The 25,200-nt window shown below is 41.7% G+C and overlaps 1 protein-coding gene across 2 annotated transcripts in view; it reads right to left on the bottom strand.

The window, feature by feature from the left end:
• The window catches only part of LOC133460585 (sodium/hydrogen exchanger 3-like), a 249,309-nt gene that overhangs the window by 215,646 nt on the left and 8,463 nt on the right, over positions 1-25,200 (bottom strand). Inside the window, exons 2-16 of one of the 2 annotated variants that reach the window (XM_061741231.1) lie at positions 19,958-20,260; positions 18,730-18,890; positions 17,669-17,747; positions 17,389-17,566; positions 15,758-15,978; positions 15,463-15,665; positions 13,304-13,393; positions 13,151-13,221; positions 12,949-13,078; positions 12,733-12,878; positions 6,677-6,800; positions 6,404-6,571; positions 5,714-5,756; positions 5,350-5,418; positions 1,778-1,980 (exon numbers count right to left, since the gene is read on the bottom strand). In XM_061741231.1, coding sequence (XP_061597215.1) covers positions 1,778-1,980; positions 5,350-5,418; positions 5,714-5,756; positions 6,404-6,571; positions 6,677-6,800; positions 12,733-12,878; positions 12,949-13,078; positions 13,151-13,221; positions 13,304-13,393; positions 15,463-15,665; positions 15,758-15,978; positions 17,389-17,566; positions 17,669-17,747; positions 18,730-18,890; positions 19,958-20,260 — 2,189 coding nt within the window. Of the gene's footprint in view, positions 1-537; positions 1,981-5,349; positions 5,419-5,713; positions 5,757-6,403; positions 6,572-6,676; positions 6,801-12,732; positions 12,879-12,948; positions 13,079-13,150; positions 13,222-13,303; positions 13,394-15,462; positions 15,666-15,757; positions 15,979-17,388; positions 17,567-17,668; positions 17,748-18,729; positions 18,891-19,957; positions 20,261-25,200 lie in introns of those variants that run through there. The other variant, XM_061741230.1, reaches the window with a different exon arrangement.

The raw sequence follows: 25,200 nt of genomic DNA, 5'->3' as shown, positions 1-25,200 counted from the left end.
AGAATAACTGGTGCATGTTTTTGCCTTTAAATGCTTAAAGGTATGAAAACATTAAAGTTTTCAGTTATAATTGCATAAATTGTCTATATTTCCTGACTTTATATACTGTCTTGGGGTTACATTTGCATAAAATGCTAAAAACCAAATTCTCAAAAATGGAAAAAACTAAAACTGATTTCATACGTCTCTGTTTTCTGCCCTGGATCTGTTTGGTAATTCTGTCCCACGATGTTTCTGAAAGCAGTTATATCAGCATTCTGGAAGGCGATTGGTCCTTACAGCATCATTAGCTGCCAATACTTGCTGTTGAATATCAATATTATACTAGGATTCATATGTTGCATAACTAGTCATATAATTCATGGAAAAGCTCTTAAAACAGTTTTAATAACACCAACCCAAATCAATATCGGAATCGTATCAAAGCGTGATAATCGATTCTGAATCTTAAGAATCGGAATCGAGTCGATCCTTGACATTTGAATCGATCTTCAGGCCTCGGAGCTGCTGTTTGAAATCTGACGCCACAAAAACACAAAGTTTCCTAACTTTTATTTGTAAGTCAAATTTAAATACATTCAGTCAGAGCAAAGTATATTTATACGTTTTTTTTTTCCTCTGTGCACATCCTCACATTTACTTAATCTGTGAATAAATAAGTCCTCATCAGTGGCTCGAACAGGAAAACACAAACATCCGGATCACATGCAGCTGATTTCACGTCAACGATTTGTCTCATTTTTTTTTTACAGCGTATTAAAAACTTGTGCATCACATTCAGGGATGAGAAGCTCCGGCGGCCCCCGTCCGGCCAATCAGAGGGGAGGACTTCCTGTTCCGTCCGAGGAGACGGCGGGCTGACCTCCGACCCCGGCCTCAGTGTCTTTGGCAGTCAGGTGGAGGAAGGGGCGGGGCCAGGGTGAGGCAGGGGCGGGGCCTGATCAGGTGGTCTCTGGGGGGCGTGGCCGGGGCCTGCTGACCTGCGTGAAGCTGGCCCCCCACCCCACGCAAAACTCAGTGAAAATATTCTCCATCGTTTGTGCTGCGTTAGTGTTGGTTTGTGCAGAAAGAATTTTTGTTTGTGCTGCTTTAGTTTTTAAAATTATCACGTTATATTTCAAAGGTCATTCTAAGTTCACGCAGCCCCCCGACTTTGATCTTTTTTCCACAGATCGTTTGTTTCACATCCATAAGTCTTGAAAAAACACCACAGATAATCACTCTCAACGAGCAAGACAGCATCTCAGCGGACTTTCACATACAGGAGGCGCTCCCCAATAGACGCGCTGTCAATCAAACTGCGTTCAATCCAAAACACACAGCATGAATGAATGCGAGTGATGCAGTCCTACCGGTATGAAGTCTGTGTTGCGACCAGACTGGCGTTGCAGTTATGCACTGTGTGGTGTGATCCGTGTCCACATATGCCGTTTGGGTGTATATTTTTTGTTGGCAAAGATATAGTGACTCCAAACCAAAAACGAAATCAGAGAGGCTAAGTGAGGGACCATGGTACTGCTGACTCGCTACACAAACCACAAGCCATTTCCGTGTTATCCAACTGTGTCCGTATTTATTTTCCTCCAACGCCGAACAAACAGTCAAGTCGGGGGGCTGCATGAACTTAGAATGACCTTTGAAATATAACGTGATATCTTAAAAACTAAAGCAGCACAAACAAAAATTCCTTCTGCACAAATCAGCGGGTGGGGGGCCAGCTTCACACAGGTGCCTGTTAAAGGTGGTCTCTGTGGGGGCGTGGCCGGGGCGGGGCCTGCTACAGGCGGTCTCCGTCTCTGTGGGGGGGCGGCGGCGGAGGCGGCGGGGCCAGCAGGTTGCTAGGCGTCCAGGGGAGCCGGGCCTGGGCTCGCTGCGACGGTGCCACGGCGGTGCTGTCCAGCTCCACCTCCGCCAGCCAGGGGGGAACCTGCAGCGTCGGCGAGGGGTCCAGGTCCGGCTGGAAGGCCGGGTTTTCGATGCCTGGAGGAGAGACGGGGACTCAGTTACCCGGCGGGGGGGTTTTATTATTTAAAGGGGACCTATTATGGCATCTAATACCTATTTTAAACAGGCCTTGAATGTCTTAAAAACAAGCTTTTGATTGTTTTTGCTAAATAAATGAGAAATTCAGTCTCTAAAACATGTCTTTATCTTCCCCGTTTCTAACCTCATTATCTATGTGGGATTCTGAGTGGGCGGGGCTATGATAATGAGGCTCTGTGCTGATTGGCTGCCTGAATGACGCGATACACCGCCAAAGATCCTCTATACACAAGATAGCGTATTACCGTTACTGCCAATGGTATGAAATGGTATAAACTTCCGGTCTCCTAAGTGGGTGTGGTCGCCCCTCTCCCTACATCGTTTTGGAACATAAAACACTAGATACAGTACAACTTTCTTCCAAAAAGACTTAAATAATAAAAATAACCGTATTATTAAGCAAAGAAGCAAGTTTTATTTTAGTTTTAAACTTCATTTTATCCGATGGGAAAACGATGAGAGCCAAATCTCGCGAGAGTGTGTTGCTCAGACAGAGACAGGTCTCAAACAAAGTTAATTTTCTCCTAATCTGTCGGTCTGAAAATTGCCAATTTGGTCTCAGAATGTTCAGAAGGTTTGTGGCTTTTGAAAAATGGGTCCCATATTTACTTAGGTTACTATTGGGAAAAGGAATTGGTAATAATCTGTGCTCACGTTCACTTTTCCCATAGGACTCAATAGACTCAGGACCTACTTCCTGTCTCCTAAAGGGGCGTGGCAGTCACGTGACACAGATACAGGAAACCGAACCGTAGTGGGCTGTCTCGTTGATTGAACGTCTCTGACACCGCTACGAAAAAATGGCGGAAGCTCCGGCCGGCGGAGTTAGTTGTGGGTGTGGTTTCACACATCGCGGCCAACCTATGTAAATCGCTCCCGTCGTTACGTAACGACGGGAGCAGAATCTGAACGGCTCGTAGAAGCCACATCACACTGGACGGCTCATCCGGGCAGCTGTATAGACACTGCAGAATTTGGTTGCTTTCCTCCTTCTCTGAGTTGGCAGGCTGAGGGGAGACCACTTTATATATGTTAAAGCAAGAGAAAACGTGTTTTTCATAATAGGTCCCCTTTAATGCAAAACAGGTACCAGGGCCGGCCCAAGCCTCCATGGGGCCCTAAGCAAAATGTGATTTTGGGGCCCTCTATTACTGCCAATAATACTGATTATTGATCATTCACACACCCACTATAAACTTATTTCATGTTCTTCCCTGTCATTACAAATACACTTGTAAAACTAGATGTAAAAACTTGTGGTTAGATTGTAATCCACAGTGATTAAGACCATGGAAGCTACGGAAGAGTATCAGGGCCAAGCAGGAGAAAAATAAAAATTGTATTTTAGAGGAATGCACTGCGAGAAAAAAGTCGAAATGTCGAGAAAAAAGTTGAAATGTCGAGATTAGTGTTGAAGTACAATTTCGAGAAAAAAGGTCCAAATTTCGTGAATAAAGTTGAAATGTGGAGAAAAAAGGCGAAATTTCGACTTTATTCACGAAATTTCGACTATATTCTTGAAATTGTATTTCAACATTAATCTCGACATTTCGACTTTTTTCTCGACATTTCGACTTTTTTCTCGAAGTGCACAATAAAAAAAATCTTCCCCTCTCAAATATTTTTTCTCCTGCATGGCCCTAATACTGCAGACAACAGATTAACAAACTTGCAGAAAAATCTTTCAATTAATATTTATCAAAGTCAGCAGCTGTCCCTACTGGCCACACAGAGAAGCAATAGATAAAAGGTCAAATAGCTGCACAGTTGCAGCAGTGTTGTTTCCATCATCCTATTGTCAGCCTGGCATGTTTTTACCCATCTATGGTTTTTAATCTGAAATGGGAGCAAATTCACCTACAAAAGCGGCCTGGGGTTGATTTACACTTAATATTTAAATGACATAGTACTAAGTGTGATACTGAGTGTCATCTACACTGTAGCCTGCTAAAAGAAACACAATACCGGTAATCAAATAGATCATTTATAAACCATTTACTGTAAACACGTTATCTACTCTATTTTTGGTTTTAAATAAACTGCAACAGAAATGTGCAACAACAATTTGAAGCCTACTCTAGTTTGTAATATTGTTTATGTAATAATATTAATTATTGTGTTTTTGTACAATAACATACCTTTGATAATGTATGAATCATCACTCACACGTTAAAAAATATATATTGTGTTTTATCTCTTGGGGGCCCCCTAGTGGTCATGGGGCTCTAAGACACCCCGCTTAGTTCGCTTATGCCTTGGGCCGGCTCCGACAGATGACAATACAAATGAGCAAAACAAAAACGCATACATGTACAGGACAAGAGGGGACGCTAGAAAACAAACAAAACAGACAAACGAAACGGTACAAAACAACAAAATCAATGTTTTTGCTCAAATTTCTTCTATGTGTGCGTTTATGTATGTGTGCACGTGTGTAGTGTGTATGAGTATGATGGTTTTTTAGAATGATGGTTATTTAAGGAGAGAAATCCAGCCAAAAAAAAATAAAGCTAAATAGATAAATTGTTAAAAAAAGTAATCAACCAAACATTCCCCCAAAGATCAGATCATACACATAAATACATTTAATAATAATAATCAGAGCCGCCGCAAGGGGTGTGCGAAGCGTGCGACCGCACGGGGCCTCGCGCCCCAGGGGGCCTCGCGGTATGGGCCGTTTTTTTTTTTTTTCAAATTTTTTTTTTTTTTCAAATTTTTTTAGTTTTTTCCCTTATAAATATCAACAGTCACGTTCCATTACAGACCTAAATGTGTACTAGTCTGTGCATATCAATAAATATATGTGCATGATGCGCATGTCTGTTGTTCAATACAACTGATCAGACCAAGCGCAGACACAAGGTGCTCTGATCCAGACGGGTGGAGTTGGAACAAACTGTCACACAATGTCGAGAGAACGAGACAGATTCAGGAAATTTCCATCAGGGGATGAAAAAAGAAAAAACTAAAGAAAATGGAAGAGTTTAATGCCTCTCTGAAAGGCTCGTTTGATAAATTTGTTACAAAAATCACCGATCCGACCGGGTCTCAAGCAGCCGTGGGGCCCTGCGTCGAGGCAAGAGATGATGATGAGGCAGGGGAAGGTATCCAGTATTTTGCTAATTGGAGAGTTAAAATTGCGCATATAGACACCCGATCCGACCCAAAAAACCCAAAAATTTCGCGCGCACTCGCTACGCTCACGCGCGAGGGCCCCCCCCCCAAAACATTTCGCACAGGGCCTCGCAAATCTCCCAGGCGGCTCTGATAATAATAATACATTAGTTGGCGGCGGGTTAGTTTTACCTCTCATGGGGAACATAGTGAAGGAGCTGTCGTAGCCGGACGCAGCGTCTCCTTCTGAGAACTCAAAGTCTGAAGAAGAAGACAGTTTTGAAGAGCAATTTAGGTGATAAATGTTATTTGTTTTGGTCAAAATAGCGGCTTTATACTACAAAAACTCTGGGGGTGGAGTCTAGTGTAAAACGGTGACTTGAGTCACTACAAAAACTCTGGGGGTGGAGTCTAGTGTAAAACGGTGACTTGAGTCACTGAATAACTTTTTAATATCTCAACAACCCCAAACAAAACTTCTTTGAGCTGAACTCAAACACCCAGATAAATTATTTTATTTCTTATTTCTACATTTGTTTCTCAGACTGGTACAAACCTTCCTCTCCAGAGTGGTGCATCTTACTCTTTCCATTCTGCATCTGCAGCGGAAACAAGAGGAAACAAATAAGAAAATAGAGAATTATTTTATTTTGAAAGATAGATAGCTAATTTAAGGCTTTAAAAGAATAATCAAAAGTAAAAGAATCTTAAAGCCACTCTGTAGCGCTATATCACCTCCATCCACTAGGGCGCAGCAGAATACCTGGCAGTTATTGTGTTATTTACAAGTCAAATAATAAAAAGTTTTCTTTTTTCTGTGTTTTCCAGGGTTCTCAGCCGTTGAAAATATTATTGGATTATTCTTTTACCCACAAACTTCTGGAGTTATGAAGATTAAGACCCGTGCTCTCCTAAGCGGCAGGAAAGATGCGTCAGGCGGGCGGCAGTGTGGTGGATTTAGCAGGAACCCTTTTAAACATTGGTTTACCTGGAAAGTTCTCTGTGATGTCACACACAGGTAGGAGATGACTCCGCCCACCCCAGGTCAAAGCAGGAATGGCCACATGAGCTAATGCTATCATGGCAGTCAAATGGTGTGACTCGGTGACCACAAGCGGGTTAATTTAGCAAAGGTTAGCTCACGTTAACCTAATCTAGATTAATCCTGATAAATAGTTCCTCATTAATGATGTCACCACCAAAACGTCTGAAACTACCGGAGTGGAAATAATTGCCATCCTCTGACCTTCTGCTCTTTCTTGCTGTGCTTGGAAATCTTCTTTGCCGGGGCGACGCCCATCTTTGTAGACTTGAAGGACTCCAAGCGGCTCCTCATGGTCCTCTGGAAGATCTCCTGCACCTCACTTTCATCCTCGTTTATGCCGAACTGGCTGCGGCTGTATCGATGCCGGTGCTTCAGACGTGAAACCAGAAGAAACCTTAAAACTCTGAACGTGTTTGATCGTCTTTTTAAGAGACGAACTCCAACCATTTCCAGCCCAACCGGCCGCAGACTCACCTGATTCCTGCTCTTGTAGAGATGCTGGTCCAGAAGGTGGTGAGAGTTCAGGTCCTCAGCTTCCCTCAGTCCTTTCATGGTCTGTTCGTGCATCTCCAGACTCACCGACGGCACCGGGTCTCTCCTGCAGGGACACCAACAACCTCATCAGCTGTTTGCACCAGAGTCAGGTCCAGTTCGGACCAAAACCAGGTCTAGGAGTTCTGTGCTCGGAAGAGGACTATTTCTTCTACAGGGATTTGTTGACATAGTTGGAACCACGTGGGTACGATGCAGATATTTCCTGAAACCACAACTGTAATGATGGAGGTAAGTTTGTTGGTTACCTGTATAGTTCAGTCATGGGTTGGTTACCTGTATGGTTCAGTCATGGGTTGGTTATCTGTATAGTTTAGTCATGGGTTGGTTACCTGTATAGTTCAGTCATGGATTGGTTACCTGTATAGTTCAGTCATGGATTGGTTACCTGTATAGTTCAGTCATGGGTTGGTTACCTGTATAGTTCAGTCATGGATTGGTTACCTGTATAGTTCAGTCATGGGTTGGTTACCTGTATAGTACAGTCATGGGTTGGTTATCTGTCTAGTTCAGTCATGGGTTGGTTACCTGTATAGTACAATCACTGGTTGGTTACCTCTATAGTACAGTCATGGGTTGGTTACCTCTATAGTACAGTCATGGGTTGGTTACCTGTATAGTACAGTCATGGGTTGGTTACCTGTATAGTTTAGTCATGGGTTGGTTACCTGTATAGTTCAGTCATGGGTTGGTTACCTGTATAGTTCAGTCATGGGTTGGTTACCTGTATAGTTCAGTCATGGATTGGTTACCTGTATAGTTCAGTCATGGGTTGGTTACCTGTATAGTACAGTCATGGGTTGGTTACCTCTATAGTACAGTCATGGGTTGGTTACCTGTATAGTTCAGTCATGAGTTGGTTACCTGTATAGTACAGTCATGGGTTGGTTACCTGTATAGTTCAGTCATGGGTTGGTTACCTGTATAGTTCAGTCATGGGTTGGTTACCTGTATAGTACAGTCATGGGTTGGTTACCTGTATAGTACAGTCATGGGTTGGTTACCTGTATAGTTCAGTCATGGGTTGGTTACCTGTATAGTTCAGTCATGGGTTGGTTACCTGTATAGTTCAGTCATGGGTTGGTTACCTGTATAGTACAGTCATGGGTTGGTTACCTGTATAGTTCAGTCACGGGTTGGTTACCTGTCTAGTACAGTCATGGGTTGGTTACCTGTATAGTTCAGTCACAAGTTGGTTACCTGTATAGTACAGTCATGGGTTGGTTACCTGTATAGTTTAGTCACGGGTTGGTTACCTGTCTAGTACAGTCATGGGTTGGTTACCTGTATAGTTTGGTCATGGGTTGGTTACCTGTATAGTTAGGTCATGGGTTGGTTACCTGTATAGTTCAGTCATGGGTTGGTTACCTGTATAGTACAGTCATGGGTTGGTTACCTGTATAGTACAGTCATGGGTTGGTTACCTGTATAGTTCAGTTAGGGTTGGTTACCTGTATAATACAGTCATGGGTTGGTTACCTGTATAGTTTAGTCATGGTTGGTTACCTGTCTAGTACAGTCATGGGTTGGTTACCTGTATAGTACAGTCATGGGTTGGTTACCTGTATAGTTCAGTCACGGGTTGGTTACCTGTATAGTACAGTCACGGGTTGGTTACCTGTATAGTACAGTCATCATGGGTTGGTTACCTGTATAGTTCAGTCATGGGTTGGTTACCTGTATAGTACAGTCATGGGTTGGTTACCTGTCTAGTTCAGTCAAGGGTTGGTTACCTGTCTAGTTCAGTCATGGGTTGGTTACCTGTATAGTTCAGTCATGGGTTGGTTACCTGTATAGTACAGTTATGGGTTGGTTACCTGTATAGTTTAGTCATGGGTTGGTTACCTGTATAGTTCAGTCATGGGTTGGTTACCTGTATAGTTCAGTCATGGGTTGGTTACCTGTATAGTTCAGTCATGGGTTGGTTACCTGTATAGTTCAGTCACGGGTTGGTTACCTGTATAGTTCAGTCACGGGTTGGTTACCTGTATAGTACAGTCACGGGTTGGTTACCTGTATAGTACAATTATGGGTTGGTTACTTGTATAGTTCAGTCATGGGTTGGTTACCTGTATAGTACAATTATGGGTTGGTTACCTGTATAGTACAGTCACGGGTTGGTTACCTGTATAGTACAATTATGGGTTGGTTACCTGTATAGTACAATCACTGGTTGGTTACCTGTATAGTTCAGTCATGGGTTGGTTACCTGTATAGTTCAGTCACGGGTTGGTTACCTGTATAGTTCAGTCACGGGTTGGTTACCTGTATAGTTCAGTCATGGGTTGGTTACCTGTATAGTACAGTCATGGGTTGGTTACCTGTATAGTACGCTCATGGGTTGGTTACCTGTATAGTTCAGTCACGGGTTGGTTACCTGTATAGTACGCTCATGGGTTGGTTACCTGTATAGTTCAGTCATGGGTTGGTTACCTGTATAGTTCAGTTAGGGTTGGTTACCTGTATAATACAGTCATGGGTTGGTTACCTGTATAGTTCAGTCATGGGTTGGTTACCTGTATAGTTCAGTTAGGGTTGGTTACCTGTATAATACAGTCATGGGTTGGTTACCTGTATAGTACAGTTAGGGTTGGTTACCTGTATAATACAGTCATGGGTTGGTTACCTGTATAGTTTAGTCATGGTTGGTTACCTGTCTAGTACAGTCATGGGTTGGTTACCTGTATAGTACAGTCATGGGTTGGTTACCTGTATAGTTCAGTCACGGGTTGGTTACCTGTATAGTACAGTCACGGGTTGGTTACCTGTATAGTACAGTCATCATGGGTTGGTTACCTGTATAGTTCAGTCATGGGTTGGTTACCTGTATAGTACAATTATGGGTTGGTTACTTGTATAGTACACACAGGTTGGTTACCTGTATAGTACAATTATGGGTTGGTTACTTGTATAGTACAGTCATGGGTTGGTTACCTGTATAGTACAGTCACGGGTTGGTTACCTGTATAGTACAATTATGGGTTGGTTACCTGTATAGTACAATCACTGGTTGGTTACCTGTATAGTTCAGTCATGGGTTGGTTACCTGTCTAGTACAGTCATGGGTTGGTTACCTGTATAGTACAGTCATGGGTTGGTTACCTGTATAGTTCAGTCACGGGTTGGTTACCTGTATAGTTCAGTCACGGGTTGGTTACCTGTATAGTTCAGTCACGGGTTGGTTACCTGTATAGTTCAGTCACGGGTTGGTTACCTGTATAGTACAGTCACGGGTTGGTTACCTGTATAGTACAATTATGGGTTGGTTACCTGTATAGTACAGTCACGGGTTGGTTACCTGTATAGTACAATTATGGGTTGGTTACCTGTATAGTACAATCACTGGTTGGTTACCTGTATAGTTCAGTCATGGGTTGGTTACCTGTATAGTTCAGTCACGGGTTGGTTACCTGTATAGTTCAGTCACGGGTTGGTTACCTGTATAGTTCAGTCATGGGTTGGTTACCTGTATAGTACAGTCATGGGTTGGTTACCTGTATAGTACGCTCATGGGTTGGTTACCTGTATAGTTCAGTCACGGGTTGGTTACCTGTATAGTACGCTCATGGGTTGGTTACCTGTATAGTTCAGTCATGGGTTGGTTACCTGTATAGTTCAGTTAGGGTTGGTTACCTGTATAATACAGTCATGGGTTGGTTACCTGTATAGTTCAGTCATGGGTTGGTTACCTGTATAGTTCAGTTAGGGTTGGTTACCTGTATAGTACAGTTAGGGTTGGTTACCTGTATAGTACAGTCATGGGTTGGTTACCTGTATAATACAGTCATGGGTTGGTTACCTGTATAGTACAGTTAGGGTTGGTTACCTGTATAATACAGTCATGGGTTGGTTACCTGTATAGTTTAGTCATGGTTGGTTACCTGTCTAGTACAGTCATGGGTTGGTTACCTGTATAGTACAGTCATGGGTTGGTTACCTGTATAGTTCAGTCACGGGTTGGTTACCTGTATAGTACAGTCACGGGTTGGTTACCTGTATAGTACAGTCATCATGGGTTGGTTACCTGTATAGTTCAGTCATGGGTTGGTTACCTGTATAGTACAATTATGGGTTGGTTACTTGTATAGTACACACAGGTTGGTTACCTGTATAGTACAATTATGGGTTGGTTACTTGTATAGTACAGTCATGGGTTGGTTACCTGTATAGTACAGTCACGGGTTGGTTACCTGTATAGTACAATTATGGGTTGGTTACCTGTATAGTACAATCACTGGTTGGTTACCTGTATAGTTCAGTCATGGGTTGGTTACCTGTCTAGTACAGTCATGGGTTGGTTACCTGTATAGTACAGTCATGGGTTGGTTACCTGTATAGTTCAGTCACGGGTTGGTTACCTGTATAGTTCAGTCACGGGTTGGTTACCTGTATAGTTCAGTCATGGGTTGGTTACCTGTATAGTACAGTCATGGGTTGGTTACCTGTATAGTACGCTCATGGGTTGGTTACCTGTATAGTTCAGTCACGGGTTGGTTACCTGTATAGTACGCTCATGGGTTGGTTACCTGTATAGTTCAGTCATGGGTTGGTTACCTGTATAGTTCAGTCATGGGTTGGTTACCTGTATAGTACAGTCATGGGTTGGTTACCTGTATAGTACAGTCATGGGTTGGTTAACTGTATAGTACAGTTATGGGTTGGTTACCTGTGTAGTACAGTCATGGGTTGGTTACCTGTATAGTTTAGTCATGGGTTGGTTACCTGTCTAGTACAGTCATGGGTTGGTTACCTGTCTAGTACAGTCATGGGTTGGTTACCTGTCTAGTACAGTCATGGGTTGGTTACCTGTCTAGTACAATCACTGGTTGGTTACCTGTATAGTACAGTCTTGGGTTGGTTACCTGTATAGTTCAGTCATGGGTTGGTTACCTGTGTAGTACAGTCATGGGTTGGTTACCTGTATAGTACAGTTATGGGTTGGTTACCTGTGTAGTACAGTCATGGGTTGGTTACCTGTATAGTACAATCACTGGTTGGTTACCTGTATAGTTCATAGTTCAGTCATGGGTTGGTTACCTGTATAGTACAGTCACGGGTTGGTTACCTGTATAGTACAATTATGGGTTGGTTACCTGTATAGTACAGTTATGGGTTGGTTACCTGTATAGTTCAGTCATGGGTTGGTTACCTGTATAGTTCAGTCATGGGTTGGTTACCTGTGTAGTACAGTCATGGGTTGGTTACCTGTATAGTACAGTTATGGGTTGGTTACCTGTGTAGTACAGTCATGGGTTGGTTACCTGTATAGTACAATCACTGGTTGGTTACCTGTATAGTTCATAGTTCAGTCATGGGTTGGTTACCTGTATAGTACAGTCACGGGTTGGTTACCTGTATAGTACAATTATGGGTTGGTTACCTGTATAGTACAGTTATGGGTTGGTTAACTGTATAGTACAGTCACGGGTTGGTTACCTGTATAGTACAGTCATGGGTTGGTTACCTGTATAGTACAGTCACGGGTTGGTTACCTGTATAGTACAGTTATGGGTTGGTTACCTGTATAGTTCAGTCATGGCTAAGCAACACAGGTCTCCTGTGTAGTACAATTATGGGTTGGTTACCTGTATAGTACAGTTATGGGTTGGTTACCTGTATAGTACAGTTATGGGTTGGTTACCTGTATAGTTCAGTCATGGCTAAGCAACACAGGTCTCTCCAAAACCCATTGTTCAAACAAAGATTTGTAAATATTGTCGTTGAGTTGTGACTTGAGAACGACAGATCTCAACCCCGTGGTTAGAAACTCAGTTCCTGATTACGATGTCATCCATGATGGAACTAGATAGTAACTCAGCAATATAGGTTCTCCGACCCTTAAAGTGACCGGACTCGCATCTAGTTTTCTACTAAGTTCATTGACCTACTTTGTTGTGTAGAGTACCACGATTGTTATTCTTCTGGCATTTTGTGTAATTGTTTTATTTTAATCATATTTTATTTGCGAGACAGCTCACCTCGTGGCTGATGCTGGACCGCGGTCGTCCCCCATGTTGACCGTGATGTCAGGCATGGCATCCGAGACGTCGTCGTCAAACTTTTTCTTGAAGTCAACAAAGGCGCTGTCGTTGCGGACGAACTCCAGAGAGCCTCTGCGCTCGCCCTGAAACGACACCCACGTCTGTTCGATGTTCGTTCACGCGGAAACGAGCAGGAAAGCCTGCGATCCTCACCTCTTTCACGTACTCCATGGCATCTTTGAGGTTCAGCTGATGGAAGACATCGAAGAGGTGTTCCTGGTTCTTCCTCACCGACTGCTTGATCAGAAGCCCCGACATCCACCTCGCCTCAAAGTTTTTCCACCTTTGCAACAAGAAACAAACTGTTGCTTCACCGAGGCGGCCGGGGGAACTTTAAACCTTGACCTCAACTCACTTGTCTCTCATGTAATTGTGTCCTTTTTGTCCTGATACGTCTTCTATGGCGACCAGCATGTGGTTAAACATCTGAAACACAAGAAGAAGAAGCTCTGGATTTGGCTCCTCGTATTTGCCTCTGATCAGGAAGAAGCAGGATTTAGAGATTTACCCTGTTTTGCACTTTTTCTATGAGCGTGAGCTCGGTTACCGCGGCCCTCTTCACTTTGAGCCAGGTGACCAGAGGTTTCATCGTGATGCCCTGCAGCAGAGAGACAGTTCAGTGGGAAGGTGCAAAACGGGAGCTTTCACGAGGACCGTGCGCTCGACCGGCAGCAAACACAAGCTCTTGTTAGGATTTTATGAAATTGTTTAAGAGTTTGAAGGGTTTTTCTATAATATTCTACACTGGTGGTTTTTCTGTATTTGCAGGGTCAACTCCTGTTTTATGACTAGGCTGTTTTCTCTAGTTTCAGGGTCAACTCCTAATTTATGACTAGGAAGTTAAAACAGTTCAGATATTTGCTCTTTGTTAAGTGAAGACAATTAAGAGAAACATATGTTTTAACACTGATGGGTCTCATCCGTTATCTGGGTTGACATCTTAAGTAGGAAGCAATAAACAGGTACATACGGCTGAAGGTCTGATATGTTTGGCAGATGGGGTTTACGTACACAGAACACCTCCCTTTTTAGTATAAATACGACTGGATCCCTGACCATTGTGTGCATTTCTCTCCTACTTTTGTGGTTTGAGAGAGGTGTACCTCTGGCTGGAAAACATTGTCCATGATATAATAAAAGCTGTAATAACTTTGATTCTGTTCACTAGTTTTCTTATGGTGCACCAGACAAATGAACACGAAGATCTTTCACTCTTAAATTAAATACTTGTGATATTTGAAAACCACACGAAGTCTTGGATAAGCCCTGAATGCAGGCATTGTGATGTAGACTTGTCAAATTGGTCTGATTCACCGCACAAATCGGCACAGATTACTTTTGTAATATTGAATTCGACCTGGTCTTTGTACGTTTTGACCGTATAGAAACGTAATTCTTGCCATTGTAAGAATGAGATGTACCTGCTGTACTCTTTTTAACAACTTGTGCTTATTATGGGCATGCCAAGTAATGGCATGACCATATTGCAATTGTCCAGAATGGCCCAAAGGGCAATGTTGCTAGCATTTTGCTAACAAGCTAAAGTCGCAAAAGTCCCACGTCTCACCAGTGGGTGTACAGCATGACCCTGCTCTGATGTGGGAAAAAAAAATCCCCAAAAAATAAAACACGGCCAAAAAAATGAGGAAAAACATGAAAATGAAGGCGATATATTAGTATACAGAAAAGGTTTCCCTTTTCTTATTCTTATTCCGCACTCTTTTTTCGTCCGTTAATACGGCCCGAACCGCAACGTGCACCCATGCATGGCATACATCGTTAGATGCGTCTCCATCGTGCCTCGATGGGCATTACTTTTCTCAGTCAAAAGTGTTACAGTGGCAACGCTAGATGCCAAACAGCAAAAAAAGGCGAAAATTCAGACGCTTATTGCTCGGCCGAACTTTATCGTAGAGACATCGTTCAAACTTTCAAACACTTGGCCCGATTGGCACTAACGGACCGTACAACCTCATTATGCCAATTATTAAACTTTTTGCGATACTGACCTTTCATTTTTTATTTTATTTTCATTTGACTTTGGACGCTTGTTGCTAGGCAACAGATTATCGTAGAGACATTGTACAAATGTTCCCTGACTCGGCACGCTGTGGAATTCAACATATTCAAATTTCATGAAGCTGTGATTTAAGGAAAATTTATGTCAAAATCCATGCCAAATGGCCCCATTCATTCGGATGGGGTTTTTTACCATGGTGAAAAAAAAACCTATCCGTTAACGTAGCCTGAACCGGAATGTGTTAGATGCGTCTCCATCTTGCCTCGATGGGCATTACTTTTCTCAGTCATAAGCATTACCGTGGGGACGCTAGACGCAAAAAAAGGCGCATGCCATTAATAACTATTGGGAGCACAGGAATGAATGAAATACAAGCGTAAAAACACCTCAAACTGACATAGAACCACCCCCAACACAACCAATACAGCCCCAAACCAAAGCAGCGAGAGGGGACGAATGGGCGGTAGGGCATGCCCATATCAAAATTTCCTGAAATTTTCTAGTTTTACCTCTATTCTTATCATTTTATTTCATTTTATTTGTTATTTACGGTTTAATTGTGTCTTGCCACTTTTAATGTTGATGTAAAGCACTTTGAATTACCTTGTGTTGACTTGTGCTATACAAATAAACTTGCCTTGCCTTACCTGGAGGATGACAGTGAAGTAGACCACAATGAGCGAGGTGCACACCATCAGGTTCTTCTCCTTTATCTTGTTCTCGTCCAGCATCGTAGCTAGGCCGTACGCCACAGCGCCGCGGAGGCCTCCGTAGCTCATGATCACCTGGTCGATGATCTCCAGAGGCACCAGCCGGAACCTGTTCAGGATCCAGGTGAGGAAAAAGACACCTGGAGTAAAAACACACAAAACAACCCGCTTTAGCATCCCTCTGCGTTGCGTTTCCGCTCGAACGTGACTGCGAAGCGTATAAAGATCTCACCGATGAATCGGTACACGAAGATGAAGAGCAGCGTGAGGAGGATGAAGCCCGTGTTCCACACCCAGATCACCTTATCGATGGCGGAGATGCCGAGGAAGACGAAGATGATGGTCTCGGAGCCGTTGGCAAAGACCTTCATGGCGTACCTGACGGTCTGGACGGAGTTCTCGTCCATGTTTGAGTTGATGTACTTCTGACAGCACATCCCACAGAACAAGATCCTGCACAGCAGAAACCCACATGGTGCCTAAAGTAGTCATACAAATATACTTCTGTGTTTTCTGAATTATCTACAGTTATAGAGGCTCAAAAACCGAAACATATTTTGTTTTCAGGATCCAGAAACGCCTACTTCCCAGAGAATTTTTTTCTAAAATTGGCTCTCTATGATGTCATAGGGGGCGGGATTTCTTGTGTAACTGCATAGCTAGAGTCCAGTATGTGGATCTGCTGGTCCCTCTTTCTAGCTTCCTAAGAAATGGGTTTGTTTGCTTCAAAAAGCCAGGAAGGAAGTTCATCTGCTGGGTTGGCGACGCTTGTTTGAACCCTTTTTTTTTTTTTATAACTTAAAGGGTTAAAGCCCAGAACGGAGAGTTGTCGGCAAGCCTCCGAGAAGTTCAACCAACCAGCAGTGGTGGACAGTAACGGAGTAAATTTACTTGAGTACTGTACTTAAGTACATATCCAGAGGATTTGTACTTTACTTGAGTATTAGATTTCTTTGGTACTTATTACTCTTACTTGAATACATTTCCAAGACAAATATTTTTACTTTTACTCGAGTAAATGTCTAGGAAGGCTGAAAAGTACTTGTTACTTTCAGGTCTGCTCTTTTTTCTTCTTCCCTAAAATCCTATTGGACACAAGCTGTTTTTGTCAAAGGAGGAGACCTATCACAGTGCACGCTCTCCACTGGGATGTACGTAAAGCGGAAATATGTCAAGCCTCCTCAAAACGATACCGCCAAAGTAGCCTGCGTTTGTCAAGACAGAGCTGCAACAAGTCAAGACAGAGCTGCAACAATGGCTACGTCTGCGTCAGGAGAAGAAAGACAATCCGCTGAGTCGTCTGAGTCTGATAATGAGCCGGACTCGGAGCAGGGACTTTCACGAAATCCTTGGCCGTATCTTAACTCAATGTTTCAAAGAGTTAATTCTCAGAAACAAGAGTTAAAAGATCTTTAAATTAATTTAGAAAAAATATAGTAATTTACTGATGTGGAAAATAAGAAATGTACTCTTACTCTTACTCTTACTTTGACTTAAAGTACATTTTAAAGCATTTACTTTTGGATACTTAAGTACCTTTAAAAGCAAGTACTTTTCTACTCTTACTCGAGTAATATTTTGACTGAGCTACTTTTACTTGTAACGGAGTAAATTTTGACCAGTAGTATTTGTACTCTTACTCAAGTACTGGGGTCGAGTCCACCTCTGCCAACCAGTTTGTCTTTGTTGTTCACAAACAACCACGTTTCTGGAGTTAAGCTGGGTGGAAGGTCATTTCTGGGTTATTGTGCAGGTTTGAACCAGGTTTACTCGATCTGTGGTACGGTTCAGGTTCATCCGAGTCGATATGGGTCATGTTTGGTTCAGAAGCAGCTGAACTAATGCATTTCCGCTTGTACTCACGAGAGGATGGCGGACAGCGACAGCATTTCAGCTGTCAGGTAGGCCAGGTATCCCAGGACGAAGATGAAGCCGGGCTCAATGATCTGGATGTTTTTAGTGAATTTGGTCAAGACCGATATCAGCAGGCCGAACACGAAGCCCAGGATGGAACCGCCAAAAGCCACCACAAAGAAGGAAACTGTCGGGGAAGAGAGAAGAAGAACGTTGAACAGGCTCCTTTAGAGTTCTCAGACTAAAGAAGTTCATTCTTTATCATTCAAAGGTCAAAGAAATGCCTCACTTATTCCTTTAATGATCTCCCATGCATTGATTTTGGGTCCTCCGAGTGACACAAACGAATCAAATACATTGAAGAGCACCTGAGGGATGGAAGCAAACACACATGAATGGCATGGGACCTTTATTATATATTTTAGTTTTATATCAACCACCTCAAACGACTCGTTCATCACGTCTCTAAAGTAAGGAAGAGTATTAGGGCCAGGCAGGAGAAAAATAAAAATAATATTTTAGAGGACGAATATTTTTTTTTTGGTTATGTACTTCGAGAAAAAGGTCAAAATGTTGAGAAAAAAGTCAAAATGTCGAGAATAAAGTCAAAATGTCGAGATTAATGTTGAAGTACAATTTCGAGAAAAAAGTCGAAATGTCGAGAGAAAAGTCAAAATTTTGTGAATAAAGTTGAAATGTTGAGAAAAATGGCAAAATTTCGACTTTATTCTTAAAATTGTATTTCAACATTAATCTCGACATTCCGACTTTTTTCTCGAAGTGCACAATAAAAGAAAATCTTCCCCTCTCAAATATTTTTTCTCCTGCAGGAGAAAAATAAGAATAATATTTTAGAGGAGGAAACATTTTTTTCATTATGCACTTCGAGACAAAAGTCGAAATGTTGAGAAAAAAGACGAAATTTCGTGAATAAAGTTGAACAACAAAGTTCAGAATACAAGAATTGGCTTTATGATATTGATTTGAAACACATATCACACATATGCAGTTGCATAACTTCAGAAACGTAGCCTTAACGTTACACTCCAAGGATGTAAGTTAGTTAGTTAGTTAGTTAGTTACGGCTGCTGCTGCATAGCTGTCATTCGCTCTCCTAACTGGATTTCATGGGCCAAAGAAGACATTTCCACCTCATTCTTGAAATTGTATTTCAACATTAATCTCGACATTTCGACTTTTCTCGACATTTCGACTTTTTTCTCGAAGTGCACAATAAAAAAAAATCTTCCCCTCTCTAATATTTTTTCTCCGGCATGGCCCTAATACTCTTCCGTACTAAAGGGAGTCTCAGATTTAAAGTGAAATGCAGGATCGGCCGAGGAAACGTACCACCGTCACGCCATCGTTGAGCAGCGACTCTCCGAACACCATGATGAAGAGGACTTCGTTGACGTGGACCTGCTCGAACACGGCGATGACGGCTACAGGGTCCACCGCCGCGATGAGGCTGCCGAACAGTAGATACTGCAGCAGGCCGATGTCCAGGTCGCCTGCAGCACACGACCCGACCGACACGACACATTTGATGCGTGGTTTGGTAACATTTCAAAATACCGTTGACTCATTCAGGGCGAGCAGATGACAAATAAATGAATCCTAAAATAATTAAATCAAGACAATACAAGAGTTGTTAAAGGAAATAAATATTCTGAGTTTAAAAGGGGAATTTTTCAAGGGACAACTCTTTTCTGGGGATTTTTTTTTAACATTGGTTGGTTGGCTGACTTGATTGAGAATTGGTTGGCTGGCTGGCTGGCTAATTGGTTGGTTGGTTAGTTGGGCAGTCCAGAAGTCAATTGGATGTTTAGTTGGTTTACTGGTGCACTGGCCAGTTGGTTTGCTGGCTGGCTAGTTTTCTGTCTGATTGATTAGTTGATTGGTTTAGTTAGGATGATTGGTTGGTTAGGTGTTTGGTTTGCTCAGTCAGTGAGTCAGTTGGTTGATTGTTTGTTTGTTGTTTTTCTGGCTTTCCAGTTGGCTGGCCGGTTGATTAGTAGTTAGGTTGATTGATTGGCTGATTGATTAATGGATTGGTTGGTTGGTTGGTCAGTCGGTCAGTCGATTGCTTGAGTAGTTGGTTGGCTGGTTGGTTAGTAGTTAGGTTGATTGGTTGGCTGATTGATTAGTTGGTTGGTTAGTAGTTAGGTAGATTGGTTGGCTGATTGATTAGTGGGTTGGTTGGTTGGTCAGTCAGTCGATTGCTTGAGTGGTTGGTTGGCTGGCTGGTTGGCTGACTGCCTGATTAGTAGTTAGGGTATTGGTTGGATGTCCGTTGGTTAGTAGTTAAGTTGATTGGTTGGCTGATTGATTAGCAGGTTGGTTGGTGGGTTGGTTGGTTGGTTGATTAGCAGGTTGGTTGGTGGGTTGGTTGGTTGATTAGCAGGTTGGTTGGTGGGTTGGTCGGTCAGTCAGTCAGTCAGTCAGTCAGTCAGTCAGTCAGTCAGTCAGTCGGTTGCTTGAGTGGTTGGTTGGCTTGTTGGTTGGTTGCTCTGATACTTAGCCCCTCCCTCCCCTACTGTGTCTGACATGAGAGAAGTTATGTAAGTTAAGAAGTTACCCATGGCCCCGCCCATGTGACACCCCCACAAGGACAGCCCCACGCTGGCTGCGTTCCAACAGGTTCCGATGATGGCGTAGACCAGGATGGCCCCCATGTTGCTGAAGAAGAGCTTGTTGGGCATGTGGTAGCCGGCGTCCAGGATGACTTGAGGCAGCAGGTAGAAGAAGAACACGGTGGGGGTCAACGTGAATGTCTGCACCTTGTCTGCACCCCAGATAATCCCCCCCAGGATGAAGCCGAAGCAGATGAGCAGGGCGCTCTCCGGGATGATGTTGGTCACATAGTGGTTGGACTCGATGACTGAGGGAACAAATGACGCGAAACATCAGACTTTGTGGTTTAATGTTTTTCGCTTTATATAAAATACATGAAGACCACTTTTGAAGTCACTTTTCGCTTCTACCACGGGCTGAAAGTGTCCCGAACGTCAGTGTTTGTTGACTTTGAACTGAATTGTGGGTTCCCAGCGTTGGGGGGGGCGTGTTGCTTTGCTTCAACGTACTTTAACGCTACACGGCGGGTGGTGGCTCGAGAAATCATACGTGAGATTTCAGACCGTGCGGCTTACTTATGTAGTAAACACGAAAAACATTCATTGGTTGTTTATTACAGGGCGCCACTTCTTAAAGCAGCTGAAAATAACGAAAATAACAACCGGTCACATTTAGCTTAGAAAAGTGGCGGGAAATTTTAAAGTCACTTTGGAGCAACAACAATACCGTATTTTCTGGACTATAAGCCGCACCTGTATATAAGCCGCATCCGCTCTATTTAAAAAAAAAAGATATGCAAGCCGCAGATATTTATTTTGTTAGATTAGATATTTACTACATGTACGGAAGGATTTTGAACTGTAAATTATGTACATGTTTGTGCCTAAATAGATCCTTTCCTAACAGTGTCTTTTAACACGGCAGCAACTTTGCTGATTAAAATGGGACAGAACCAAGAGAAAATAACCAGTATTTATTGATCTATTTATCTGTTTGAAATCTGCTTCTACCTACTTCTATCTGCTAAAGAAGAAGTAGCGTATTCTTGTTTGCATTTATTTTGTCTTAGTTTTGATTCTAATTCCGGTTAGAGCGCCCCGAGTGGTGGAAGAAAAATCCACAGAATAGAACCTTTGTATAAGCCGCACGGTTCAAAACCTATGAAAAAAGTAGCGGCTTATAGTCCAGAAAATACAGTATTTGTTAACCTAAAAATATGTTGAATGTTAAATCCAAAGGTTTTGGATAAAACTAGCTGATGTGCAAAGTCATACTTCCTGTAACCGGAAGGACCAAAATAAAAGCCTGAGGACTTTATATCGCATTTATAGAATCAAATAATGAATTAAAACCAACTTATATGGGGAAATTGACACTTGGACATCATGCTAATAATTACACAGAATAGCAATAAACGTATATGGAGTAATTTTATTTATTTTTGTTGCATAGACATTTTATCATGGAAGTAAAAGGAGAACGACTCAGTTTTGGTGCCGGGCCCCCCAGTGGTCATTTGAGGAACTGCACGTATCAGGACTTCTAGGATTGTGGTTTTACAGACTTCTCCTCTCAGCTCATCCTATTTGTAATTTCCTAAAGTAATTTCTTCCTCAGCGAGGACAAGTGGAATATGTTTCCATAATCACCAACAGGGGGAGGTTGTCTGTACTCAGGCTGGATGAATTTTAAACTTGCACTATAACTAAACCATCAACATGAAACAAGTTTGCAAAACATGCAAATGATCAACAGCTGGTTTGAGAAAGCATCACTGTAGCGGCGCCGAGTTTATGATTAACCAGGGAAAGGGACGTATGAAATCTTTGTGCATAACTGAAGTCTTTTGCTTCAGGTCACTTATTCTGGCCAAGTGTCACTAAAGTTTATCGAATAATAAAACCCACTGACGCGTGATGCTGCTGCTACTCTGCTCACCTCACACCACCAGACTTACGTTTCCATTCAAAGGTGGTTGAAGATTAAGGATACTTCAATCTGTTATTCTCCTTTTTTATGAAGCTGTTTTTCATATTTGTGCTAAGACATAAAGACATAAAATAACAAATTTTAAATGGCATAAGGTGGGTGTGTTCCAGTTTATTTCATTTTGTCATACAGTACAAGTAAAAAGAGGGTTAAAAAACACTTTTTAGAAAAATATGGGTGATGTCACGGAGGGTTCATCCCATATTTATACGATCTATGGGCTCAACACACACCTCTAACCTTTAAAAGTTGTACAAAAACAGACAAAACTTTTCTCTGAACACAAAACAGGAGCCTGTTTGACGCCTATTAGATCGATTTCTAGGGCGTTCCAGTTTGCATGAGTCAGGATTTCATCTCTGCCCTTCTGGAGTCATCAAGAATCAGCATCTCCAAATCTTTGCTTCGACTGCCACCTTAAAAATATCGTCGGAAATCACAAGAGCGACAACACCTTTACGTCTCTTGTCAGATCACCCGAGGTTAAGATCTGCGAAAGTTAAACAATTAGGCTACGCTATGCAGCAATACGACTTCTGACCACACAGCGAGTATATCCTAAAAGACAGCTCACGATACAGCAAAGTGCACCTCTAACGGAACAAAGTTGTCTTTCACCATTTAGTCATAACTGTGTATTTTTATAGAAATACTCCTGTTCATTCATTCATTCATTAAAAAAACAAACTATGTCTCACCTACGGGTCGCTAGGTCATGAGTGCATGAGCTCACGCATATCTGTTGAATATTTAGGGTTTGATCTCTGAGTGTGATAAAAACACAACTTAGTATTTGTAATGTCTGAAACAGAATATTTCAAACTGCACCATCGACATCCTTCAAGCTTTAGTTTGGACACTTGTTCAACTGTGGATGAATAGTGACTGCGGAGGCCGTTGGAGAACCGTGAACTTGTTCATCCTTACTATTAGTCTAGACGGATTTCAGAAAAAAGGCCTTTTATAAGAAGTAAGGAGCATTTATGGGTACAAGTCGGGAACCGGCCTACCTTACATATTTCAAGGGGGCTGAGTCCAAAAAAAACGGTACCCGAGTGAAATTTTGAGTTTTTTACCTTCTAATATGCATATTAAAATGGCCGCCAAATTGCCCATCTTGCACAGTTATTGGACCATTTCCTATTTTTTTTTTGTAAGTAGGCAATCAAGATGAGGAAATTAAGTTTCTAGATCGATAGTCAAGGGTCAAACAAGGATATAGTGGAGGCTCAGTGTCTTTTTTATGTATATATATATATATATATATATATATATATATATATATATATATATATATATATATATATACATATATATATATATATATATATATATATATACATATATATGCATAATACCAACTTTTAAGGTGAAATTAAGCATTATTGGTGTCATTTTTTAAGGCCGACATAAATATTAAATAAAAGTTACTCTGAGATTTTCCCTGTTGATATGACATATGATGTACACCATATTATATGATAACAAAGAAAAAAATCCATTGCAAGTTGTCTGGAATTTCATGTTTTTTTTCCCTATTCACTTGGGTTTTTCAATGTTTGAATTAAGAGCATTATGCTTTGTTTGCATAAAAAAAATTAATTCTCAGACAACTTGCAATGGTGTTTTTCTTAGTTACAGTATTATGTAATCTGGAATACATCACATATCATATATACACTGGGAACATTTAAAAGTGATATTGACTGAATATTTATGTCGGACTTAAAAAAAATGACACAAATAATGCTTAATTTCACCTTAAAAGTTGGTATTTTGCATACCGGTGTATATATATATATATATATATATATATATATATATATATATATATATATATATATATATATATATATATATATATATATATATACATAAAAAAGGTATCCTTGTTCTGACCCTAGACTATAGATCAAGACACTTAACTCATCATCTTTGAATGCCTACTTACAAAAAACTTGGGGAAAATGGTCCAACGACTGAGCAAGACAGGCAGTTTGGCGGCCATTTTGATATGCAAATTAGAAGGTCAAAAACTCAAGATTTCGCTCGGGTACCATTTTTTTTGGATTCAGCACCCTTGAAATATGTAAAGTAGGCCGGTTCCCGACTTGTACCCATAAATGCTCCTTACATTCACTTTTTGGGTACATCCCGTCTAGTCTATATTAAGAATTATGGCTCCGTATGAAAAGACGGACAAAATCAAGCTAGGATACGTACGGAAGGCTCCAAAAAGGTTAAATGGCAGCTTCAGCTGGAGTGGATGCTGATGGTGATCAAGAACATCATCCTAAGCATAAAGTAATAAAATGTCTTCATTTTTTAAAAGTCATAAACGACTAACAACTGGAGCATCCACAAGTGTCAGTATCAATGAAATGTATAGGTGGTGATAACGTCCTAACAATTGACCCTTTCTTAGCCTTCTGATTGGTCCCTGACTGACCAATCAGAAAACATCATCCTCGTTGCTACATCTGGTTTATACGGTTGGACCAAACAGCCATCTCTCTCGTTCACATCAATGGAAAAAGCTTAGTTTGTACTTGATCTTGTATCGAAATTTAAATCACTGGATTATTTTTTTAAAATGTTTTAGTAAAAAGGAACACCTGTATTGTCGTAGAGGGTGCAGCGTATTTTTATCCCCAAACTGGCAGAAATCTGATCTGTACTTCCAAAACAAAGTCGGCTCGGCGGCAGCTACAACTGTGGAAGCATTTTATTTATTTATCTTAAAATAGTTAACCGGTTGTAAATGTGACACCCGCTACCCAAAGAGAATCACAGGAACACATTTCATCACAAAACCAACCGTAAATTACGATAAAGCTAAGTGGACGGCCACTCCTTCCACTGTGCTATCAGCTAAACTCTTCAAAAGATCTCGTTTTCGCTGAAAACCTCGCTGAAAACCACTGTCCTGCATGTTTTAGATGTTTCTCTTCATCATCACACCTGATTCTAATTAATGGTCCTAATTAGCTTGTCACCAAGGTCTGCACAATTCTGTTGATGACACAGCCACTTGTATCACGGTGTGCTGAAGCAGGGTAACATCTAAAACATGCAGGACAGTTTGCCTCGAGGACCAGGGTTGGGAAACACTGTATTAAACTAACTACACTGTACCTAAAGTGTTCCTTTTTATTCATATCTAGTTGCTGTTGATTTTCTTCGGTACAAGAAGTGATGTAAAACCCTGTTTTTAAAATGGAAGCGGACGGGCGAGATGACAGTTTTGTCCGACCTAGC

Source organism: Cololabis saira, chromosome 15 (assembly GCF_033807715.1).
Source record: "Cololabis saira isolate AMF1-May2022 chromosome 15, fColSai1.1, whole genome shotgun sequence".
Taxonomy (NCBI): Eukaryota; Metazoa; Chordata; class Actinopteri; order Beloniformes; family Belonidae; genus Cololabis; species Cololabis saira.
Note: the sequence above shows the minus strand (reverse complement) of the source record. Positions and strands in the feature narration are given on the sequence as shown.